The 10,608-nt window shown below is 41.7% G+C and overlaps 1 protein-coding gene across 11 annotated transcripts in view; it reads right to left on the bottom strand.

Moving 5' to 3' along the window:
* Positions 1-1,451: 1,451 nt before the first annotated feature.
* Positions 1,452-10,608, bottom strand: part of KIAA1217 (KIAA1217 ortholog) — a 259,459-nt gene continuing 250,302 nt past the window's right edge. For 6 of the 11 annotated variants that reach the window (XM_054020697.1, XM_054020698.1, XM_054020701.1 and 3 more), the window contains 4 exons: positions 9,402-9,521; positions 4,640-6,331; positions 4,054-4,179; positions 1,452-3,045 (listed from right to left, as the gene is read on the bottom strand). In XM_054020697.1, the coding sequence (XP_053876672.1) occupies positions 2,554-3,045; positions 4,054-4,179; positions 4,640-6,331; positions 9,402-9,521 (2,430 nt within the window). In that variant the 3' untranslated portion in view covers positions 1,452-2,553. Of the gene's footprint in view, positions 3,046-4,053; positions 4,180-4,639; positions 6,332-9,401; positions 9,522-10,608 lie in introns of those variants that run through there. The other 5 variants (XM_054020706.1, XM_054020707.1, XM_054020700.1 and 2 more) reach the window with 4 other exon arrangements.

Below are 10,608 nucleotides of genomic sequence, written 5' to 3'. Positions count from 1 at the left end.
GTAGCCTTTAGCCATATAACTCACTTTTCCCCTGCCCCACACAGTGGTATGGGCAGTGCTGGGCACTGGGCCAAGGATACACAAGTGGGTACTAGAAGGCAGCTGGGGCTAGTATTGCAGCCATCACCTATGCCTGTGCTGCTGCCTCTGGCTCAAATTGAGCAAGGAAGGGCATGTGTGTGTGGGGGGGAGGGGGGGGTGTAATGCAGGGACACAGAAGGCATGGAGATGGAGATTATCTGCAGCGGCACCTCATAGCCCCGCAGGAGAGATGAGGCACCAGTGGCAATGGATGACAGTACTACAAAATGGAGGAAGGTGACAGGGTAGTCCTGCATAAAAGTACATTTGTCAGTGCATTAAGGAGTGCGCAGCCATAGGTGTTAGTAGAGACAAGATTAGAATGGGCTCAATTTTAGATTTAGTATTTTATACATGAATATATAGTCTGACACTTGAGGGAAAATAGCCATGTCTAAAATCACAATTAACTAGCTACTTTCTTAGTTTGCACAATCAATCATTTACCAGATATGAGCTGGGAGGGGGGGATTGACATGTTTTGTAAAATGTAACCAAGCTCTGTTCGGATAAATTGTTTTGTGCACTCACGCTAGCAACAAATTGTCAAGCCTCTGCCTACATGCGAAAATCTGTCATGGGCTCTTATTAAGCAAATGGAGTGTCAATGCTGGCTGCATACAAAGAATAAATCCACTTCATGTTAGAGAGTTCCTCAAGTGCATGGAGAAGAAAACAAAGGGAGAAACACAAGTCTGTTGGGAGGGAAGCATCAATTGATTAACACTATTGTCTTAAACACAGACGGCAAAGGAGACAAATTAGCAAAAAAGGAGGGGACAGGATGGAAGCTGCTTATGTCCTTGTCTGCAAAGTAACATTACACAAGGCAGGGGGTGTTTCTTTAAAGGCAGCGCTGACTAACCATCATGTTGACAAGCCTTGCTGCAGTCTCAATTCTAATCCAGAGCAGCTCTACTTGACCCAGAGTTGGTTCAGGTATTTGCATAGATATTGGTGTGATTACTGAAGTCTTGGACAGAAGGCTTCCACTGACAATATTACTGCTGCAAGGGACTCCATGAACCTGTGTGTGTGTAAGGGATCAGGGCCTCCAGATTTCAGCCTCGAGTAACAGCAACTTGATATTTTGTGTTTGTTTTGTTTTTCTGTTGTTGAAAAAGAATAATAGACATAAGAAACCAAATAGAAAGAGGAGGAGACAGTCCCTTTTAATTAGAGAAGGGTGGTTTCCTCTTTTGCTGTTTGGCCGGGTAACTCTTCAATGGCATTAGAAGGTACAAGTCCAAATCTCAAAGAATTACAATTTTACTCATTATGTCAGACTGTTTACATTAAAAGTAAAGTTTTTGAACAACCATTTGAGTTGGAACCATTGTAAAAGTTATTGGTGACAAAATACAAAACCATAGCATGCAGCCCTTTATTTTTGTAAAGTTCTTTGCTTAGCATAGTTCTGTATATTACATTATGGTGTTAAACAAATTTATTTACAAAAACACTAACTATGCAAACTTTTTGCTCTTTTCCATTTGCTCAATATTCACCTCTCCCCATATATATAGCTTTAAAGCATGCATAAAAATTAATTTTGGTGTAGTAAAACTACTCTGTGCCCAGCCACATACAGTATTTATATATATATTTATAGATATGTACAAAAGGTTGCCAGTATACATAACAGTACAGAAGTGTACATCTTAAAATCCACACTGCAATACAAGTTACCAGGTCTCACTAAAACAAAAGAATAATGGTGGATTTAGCGAAGAATAAAAGTAATGAGCAAATAGTTATGTAAAAACAAAATTTATTTTTTTTTGGATTGGCAAATTATTAAATATAATTTGAATGGCAGTGCAATATGTTAAGTTACCTCATACACACTAATACCAGTCTTACTCTGTTTCTTGTGTAGAGGTTTACTGTCCAGCATAATACTTTCAAATGTACATTATAATAGTATCAAAATGTTTTGGCAAAAAGATATTGAAAGGAACCATGATGTTTTGTTGAGAAAAATAGAAATCTGTAACAAAGCTAAATAACACTAAAAGAAAAGAAAAAAATATTTTCGTTTCAGTTTTACATTTGTGTGTAATCACACTTTAGTATATCTCTGTTCACTTGTAGTCCCCATAATGAAAATAGCTTTATACAAAACAACTTACTAAAATTTCTGGAACCATACATTGTTTTTTCCATGCTCTCTACATTTCTGTGTACACACACGCGCACATACACACACAGTTCACTCTCACACACCTTCTGCACTTTTTGTAACAGGTGCTAGATACAGAAAGAAAATGCTCTATTATCATTAACAGCAACAAAGTTTTACAAAACAGCTTCACTCTAGTCTATTGTATTAATCCAGTACTTAGCATATGTTTAATATTAAGTCTCAAACAATAAAACAAAATGATACATTCTCTTGCTAAAATATTAGTTGCGGATTCATTGATAATTAACAGAAGCCGTGGTGAAGTTGCACACACTAGTGTTTAGACTTTAAGCGGTCTCCTTGGCTGAGGAGGTGAGTTTGCTGGCGTTTCCATTCTGTGACTTGTAGCTGGTGAAGCTAGGTGTATGGATTGTCCTGATGCTCTTCAGGCCTTGGTTCAGTGAAGTGGGAGAGGTAGACGAAGGGGGGGAAGAGGAGAAGGAAGGGGGGGATGGCCGGCCATTTTGAGTCTGTAGTGAGAATGAAAGATGGTGACCTTTACCTGTGTAAGTGGGGTTCTGAAACTTTAAGGAGCCGTTAGAGACCGAAGGAATTAGGGAGGTAGAGTGAGCAGTGCGACCTGTTTGAGGACTCAGAAGGTTAAAGGAAGGAATGGATGTTTTAGTAGGTGGATTAAGAGGGTTAGAGCTGTCACCACTAGAAGCAGGCACAGAGCTGCTTTTCCCAGAGGTGGGAGAAAAAGAAGGGATCTTAGAAGCAGGTAGGGTAGGGGAAGTAGCCTTATAGTCCCCACCAGCTTTCTTAGCACTTCCATTAGCCTGTAAATAAAGATGGCAGGAGACAGTTTGTCAGAAAGCCAGTAACATAAGTAAACAGGGCCTGGGAAAACAGCCCTACAGAAAATAAGAATTAACAGTTCAAGGCTTGAGCTAAGTCTTGCAGCTGTGGACTGGACCTGGTTGAATCCCCAAAGTGCACAACAAAGAATGCATAGAGTGCGAAGAGAGCGAGAACAAAGCTTGTGCGAGAAGTCACATCAACCTACGGACTATTTACTACTTTGGTCATGCTTCAGGATTGTTAACATGAGAATGGAAACATTTGGATGGAGCGTTAATGTGCATCTAATGCAATCCATTAAACCAGAGGTTCTCAAACTGGGTTGGGACCCCAAAGTGGGTCGCAGCCCTGTTTTATGGGGTCGCCAGGGCTGGCGTCCAGGACCGAAGCTGAAGCCTAAGCTCCACTGCCTGGGGACAAAGCCAAAGCCCAAGGGCTTCATCTCTGGGCAGCAGGGCTCGGGTTACATGCCCCCTACTTGGGGCTGAAGCCCTTGGGCTTTGTCCCTCCTCCCTCCTGCCCCTCGCCCCCCAACTGGGGCGACAAGCTCAGACTTCGGTCCCCACTCCTGGGGTCGTGTAGTAATTTTTGTTGTCAGAAGGGGGTCGCGGTGCAATGAAGTTAGAGAACCGCTGCATTAAACACATAGGTTAGTATCCGTCGCTTCCTTTAAAACGCTTTGAACAGAGGATTTCCTAGCTGTCCTGATTAATGACATTTACCAAAGGGAAGTAAACAGGTATGGCATCCTAAGCTGAACAGTGGAGTAAAAAGCAGATGTTTTATTGCAGGCATGCAAAGTATGATGAAAGTGTAATAAGGATCATAAAGAGATTTTCATGCCCCCAAGATCCAGGATGTCTAGTTAGATCACATTTGAAAGAAGAAATTGATTATTTGGTAGACTCTACGTCAGTGACTTGACTTACATTTTTTTAAAACAGCTTTAAATGTCCATCCAAAGATTTGGTTTAGGGTAAAACTACCTGTCTGTATTGGCGTGGATCCTGTAGCTTGTGCTGTCTGCCTGCTTTATCCAGGCTTCCTTGTTGTCTACTTTTTGTAGCCATGGGTATTGGCATCCTGCTGGTCTGTGAAGTGGTGCTTGAGCCCTGTTGAAAGGATTGTAGAGACACAGGAGAGACAAGGAAATCAGTAGTAAATATGAGTGCATTTAAAAAGGGGAATCACACACCATGCGCAAAGAAGCTTTGTGTGAGAAGCCAAAGAACTACATGCAGGGGAAACATCAGAGATTCACGTCACGAGCCACACCACTCTTGTTAATTCCAAGAATCAAATGGAGGAATCTGCTCAACTACTGATCAAACTGGATTTAATGTCAGTGTCATTTCTCATTTCACACAGCAGATTATTGGCCCAGCTTCCCTGCATTGCCCATCACCAAACAGCAGCAGAGGTAAAACAATCTATTAGCTGTTAGACACCTAGTGGGCAGACCAAACAAGCCACCTGAAAAGAAGCAAACAAATCATAAGACACCTCTTGCTTAATGGTGATTATTGCAGATTTTAGAAAGCAGCTGGAGTTTGATTTCTCCTACTAAGGTACCTTACGTGAAGCTGATAGGATTGACGGAGGGGATTCTGCACCAGCATGGCTCTCGTCCAATACTACAAGTTCTCTGGGTGCAGCCTCTTGTGTTATATGGGAAGAATAGGGGGCACTGCTTCTTACAGAGCCACATGCAGGTTCAGGGACAGATCTTGGACTCATCTCACTGATGGTATTCTCTAGCTGTTTAATGGTCTGCTCAAGGCTGTCCAGAGTCCTGTACGTATTCTTTCGAATTTCATCAGTCCTAGAGCTCTGTGCCGACGTCTCAGGAATGGGATCTTCCTTGCCAGAACTATCTTTGGTAATATCCTCAGGCTGAGACCCTGTAATTTCAAATCTTTTGGCCTCCTTGTGTTGCTTTAGAGTCCCATCTTCTTCCTCCTCCTCTTCATAAACCACCACCTGTAAGGTCTTCTTCCCAGTTTTGGTCCCTGTACGTATTGCTTGAGTCAGAGCAGCCAGCTGCTTTTTAGGGAACTTAAATTTAAATTTTTTCTTAGCATCCTGCCTGCTTCCAAACTGATCAGGAGAATCCAGCTTCACTTCTGAATTTAGACCATAAATTTGACTAAATTTCTTAAAACCGGTCTTTGCTATGTCTTGTTCCTCAGGAGTTTTTGTTTCTGTAGAGTCAGAATGAGACTGAAGTTTAAATTCATGTTGTTGCTCAAGCCCATGATTTTCTAAATAAACTGTAGCAGCTCTTCCATTATTAATTGTCTGCAGTGCTTCATTCTGTATCACAGGGATTTCAGATATTTCATTTTCTTCATCCTCCTCCTCTTCTTCTATCTTCTCCTCTGTCATCATTTTCTCTAACTCCTCATCACATTCTTCAAATATGGTTGAAAGTCTTTTATAAGCCGATCTAATATCCATTGGTTCTTCAAAGATGATGATGACTGGTTTTTTGTCCAGACAAACTACTGGTTCTTCATTCTCTGTACTCTCTAGTACACCTTGTTGGGATGTCTTGTCCTTTTTGGCATCTATATTAACTGTTTGTATATCTCCTCCCTTCCTGCTTACTATATCATGAACTTCTCCAGTTGACAGAACCTGGACAGTTGTCTTGGTAATCATAAAAGCAATGTTGTCTGTTGGTTGGTCTTCAATTGGAGAGCTAGCTGGAGACTCTGTCTCCTCAATATAGTTTACATTGGTATTTTTAGATACTTTAGGCCTTAGCACAACCTGACTGTAGTCAATTACAGGCATTTCTTGCTCCTGTGGTGACCTGGAAGCCTCCTGAGTTTGCAACTCTGTTTGCCGGACAAGAGGTGAAACGTTGCTGATTGGGACACGTTTGTCTGCACACTCTACTGGTTTGTTCTGAGGCATGTTGTGATCAGGGTGTCTCAATATTCCATAGTTCAGCTTTTGTTTTCCAGTTTCAATAGCTGGATAATGCACTCCTAAGACATCTTGACCCCCTTTTCTTCTGTCATTTTCTGGCAAGCTTACACCAGAGAAATTTGTGCTGATATTATGGGGGTTCTTGTTGGAATAGTCTCTATTCCCTACAAACAAATCTTTACTGAATACAGAATGGTCATTCATTGAAAAGCCAATTTTATTTTCAGATATGCTGGAAGCATCAGAACTCATCTCGTCTTCAGTTTTCCCTTCCCTCTTCTCCTTAGGGTGGTCACTATCTTTTGGAAATCTTGTTGTATCCCCATATACCTAAGGGGGAAAGTTGGATTACTTAGTTAATCAGAGTTGTTACTTGCAAAGATTTTTTTCTCCAATTAATCACCATATCCTCAGAGGAAGTGAAGACCTTGTGACCTCACTGCTCTGTCCATTGCTGCACAGCCATGTCTATAATAGTCTTCTGATTTCTGTACTTCTTCATGGGAAAATTCCAAATTCTGGTAGTACAATATATCACTGCACAGAACTATGCATGTGCCCAACATGTACTCTAACCAAAGACTGTTCTTTTTATAAGGTCTTCAGAATGTGCTGTGCAAAAGCCCAAGTTATCTTATCTCTAACATTGTTTTACCGTGACCTGTTTAGACACCAGATTTCAAAAATTCCTTAGTTTGCATAAGACTGACACTTGAACTAGATACAGTATTTGACTAAGATCTGTTGGGAACAAATCAAACCATAAGTGAGGGAGGCTGACAGCCACGCCAAAGGGACTGATTTGTAACTGTGAATATTAATAGTCCCTACAGCCTGTAGGCTCATTGGGACTGTCTCTGTTACACCTCCCTTCCAGGGGTCGGCACCACCATGTTGCACAATGGACACTTGAAAAAAATTACCGTACTTAGTGACTGACATTGGGGGGGTTATGTCATTCAGTCACTCAATTTTTTTGAAAAATTACCATGGACAAATTACTGATCCCTGCTCCCTTCTCAATGTCACCATGATACAGTCTGGCTTATCTTGAAAGTAAGCTTTGAAATGTAAACAGCTGTTTTCTAACTGCCTCTAATATTCCTCCTGTCTAGAAAGTGATGATCTGTGTTAATGTAACTGCTGTCTGACCATACCAAAGTCATTCTACAAGTGACTACTACAGATAAGAATGGTGCTTAAGTGAAGCACTAAATAAGTGAAGTATTTAACACCCTGAAAAACCCAGAAACTAAAATTCAACCTATTTCTTTAAAGAAACAAATCCTCTAGGCACATGGTGACTTCATCTAGTAGTTCGTTACCTTCCTTAAATGTTAACTGCTACCAGCAACACAGGTCTTAAAGTGATTCTCTTAACTGTCCAGTTTATATAGACACATTTCCAGGGAGGCTCTGAAGTGAGGAACCGTGCAGACAATAAATACTTCAGAGCAGTAAGCAGGAGGGCAAGGAAGCTTTTTTTTTGGTTTGTGTTAAAGAGCAGATATTTCTGTTGCAGCAGAGTGACAAATCCCTGTGAGAAGACTTGCCCTTCATTATTGCTTTGTTGTTACTTATGGTTTTTGCTGTGGGCACTGGGGGTGAAGAGGCAACTTGATTATAACTGATGTAAAATAACCATTTTACAATCAGATTTTTAGTAAAAGTATTGACAGGACAAAAGTGTGAATAAAAAAAATGGTTCAAATACATCAAAAGAACAATATATTTATACCAGCAACAACTGCTGCTTCCAAGCTGCAAACTATCAGTCATGAAATTCAGTCTCCAACACAGAGAATGCATTAGAGTAAAGGTACAGGAACTTAATTGAAATCATTTAATGGACTTCAAGTGCACCCTGTCTCTTAATGCATGCTTCTCAGTATTATATATAAAGCTCAGAAAGAAGAAAGTCAGTGGGCTAGGTTCATAGTTTAAAATCTTTACTCAACATGCTCACAGTTTGTTAGCACTAACAGAGATTAGGCATGGAGGACACTGAAACTACTGAATGGTTTGAACAGGGAGGAATTATCATGCAAAACAATCAAAGCCAGAGAAGAATTAAAGTTCAGTGTGACACTCCAGTCACATTTCACATAATGGTTTGTATGTCAGAAATAATGTCAGCTCTTGTTTCTTAAGGGCCCAGACCTGCAAGTTGCTGAGGGCCTTCAGCTCCCATTACAATAAAGGGCTCTCAGAATTGGGGCCCAATATATTTAATGGCACTTTTTGTAAGAGTGGGGAGGTTACAGCTGGGGCTCTGGCTGCATTTCACATCAACTGATTACATTCTACCTACCCCATTTCCCTGGATTTTCAGTTTTTCCATTTTACACTGCCTGTTCCAAACTTTGGTATAGTGTCGCTAGGCATTGTTAAACAGCCCTGCACTTCATCTAGGAAATGAAGGGATACTTGTATAGTCTGTATACCAGTTGGTTAGGCTCCATAGGATTGAAAGGTGCCAGTGAATGTCATGCAAGATGTAAGCTCAATTTACTTTAATTGCTAGGAGTTTGTGGTTGTCACAACCATTATTAGAATATTGAGCAGTATTTTTGAGTCAGTTGTTTGGAAAAAATGTTTGCACTATACTTTAGAAAATGTGCAATAGCTGAGTGCTGACTCAGGCTGCTGGGTGACAGTACAATCATCGGGCCTTTTCAACGCTGAATTTGCACTGTCAAAGAAATCTGACAATTTGGCTATAAACCCCCCCTCCCCCTACCCCTCCCCAAGTCTTCTGTTACACTCAACCTCAGGATTTATCCGTGCACTGGAGAAAGCCAAAGGCCAGGGTGAAAGGCTCCCCTTGAGCTTCAATGTTGTTTCAAGATATTGCAAATCTCACTTCACTTGTCATGTGATGTAAGATTTGTACTACACTATCTGCTGCTGCAGCTTCACGAGTTGGGACCAAAGAGAGAAACAGTGCTGAAGGCAAAACTAGGCCTTCAGAGCCCAGTTTTCAGAGGCGCTCACCTCTAGCTTCCACTGATTTAAATGACACTTAGAGGTACTCAGCACCTTTGAAACACAGGTGACTGGCACTCTGACTTAGTGAAAATGCTCTAAGCTGCCACCTGGGATGTGGGTTTTAATCCTTAGGCCTCGCCACTCCACTGGGCAGTGGTGGTGTATTATAAAATGAGTCTGTCAAGCTCTCCTCAACCAGAAATCATGTAAATGTTAACGATGAGCTGACCCCCCTCAACTTGGGCACATGCACAAATATAACTCCTGTCTGCCAGCCTCGAGGGTAAAAGCAAATAAGCCACTGGGACAGGGTTAAAGAGGAAAGGACACACATGACACAAAATTAGTCTTGAAGCAAGGAAAGAAGGTTAGGCGAAGAGTCGGTGTCATGTTTGTAAGTGCCACTTGTTACCTTCTTGTCCTTGTGGTGTATTAGAGCGCCAAGCCTTGTGTCTTTAACATGTGTGTCATTTCTGGACTGTTCAGCATGACTGTTTGAATTTACATCCATAAAAGAGCACTTCTGAAAAGCCTAAGGAATTAAAATACTGCAAGTTAGCAGGACACCCTGTCGGCTTTTGACAGACATCCCCAAAGTAGTTCTGCTTCAAAGAGGGTATTCATTTGAACATTGAAAACGGGTACCTACTGTCACTAATTTTGTAAAGTATGAAATTTAGATGATCAGCAAAACAAAAACCAAGGTTTAATTTATTCCCGCTACTGCCCTGAATGTCTGAGTGCAATGCTATTTTCAGATTAGGTAGGCTGGGAAGCTCAAACTGCATTACAAATAATGAATTTGTTAGTCTGCTGATTCCCATTTTACAGATGGGGACTCTGTGGCACACAGCGGTGAAAAGAGTTGCCGAAGGTTAAACAGGAAGACCCTGGTAGATCTGGGGACAAAAAACCCAGCTCCCAAACCCATGTCATAACCACAAGACTGTCCTTAATGAAATGATTTCATTTCTCAGCATCCCTGTCTTTAACTTGTATGCTTAAGCCTAAACCTGCAGCATCTGACATAAAACTAAGTTTTCAACTAAAGAGGCCCACTGCAAGAGAAAGAGCCTTAAGGACATGGCTGCACTGCATCAGGGAACAGACCTTCCATCCTGGGTCCACAGAGCCGTGCTCTCAGGACTCATGCTAGCTCTGTTGATGTTGTGGCTCGGGCACTGAAGCCTGGAGGGGAGGGAAAGGGGAGTGACCTTGAGAGCCTAAGTTCCAGCCTGAGCCATGCTGTCTATACAGCTGTTTTTCTAGCACTAGGACAAGCCCTGCTAGCATAATAAGCACTATAGAGACACCCTAAGCATCTGACTCCCCCTTACTGCCCAAAACACTTTTCACATATGGGTAATGAGCTCCATTTCCAAGAGGTGAGTAATGCTGTTTTGTCAGCCCCTGGCCAGCCTGCAAATTCTACCCCCAGAAATGCATTTTATCAGCTAAGCTGCTGACAGGCTCAGTTGTAACATGTATAAGGAAATGGTGGCGGGTGGGTAGGGTTTGGGCATTCAACCAACTAGAACGGAAGTATAAAATTCCACATAAACACCCCAGCGTTCTCATTTTCCACTCATTCCGTCAGGACCCAATACAGGGCCGAACGA

The sequence above is a fragment of the Malaclemys terrapin genome, chromosome 2, assembly GCF_027887155.1.
Source record: "Malaclemys terrapin pileata isolate rMalTer1 chromosome 2, rMalTer1.hap1, whole genome shotgun sequence".
Classification (NCBI taxonomy): domain Eukaryota; kingdom Metazoa; phylum Chordata; order Testudines; family Emydidae; genus Malaclemys; species Malaclemys terrapin.
Note: the sequence above shows the minus strand (reverse complement) of the source record. Positions and strands in the feature narration are given on the sequence as shown.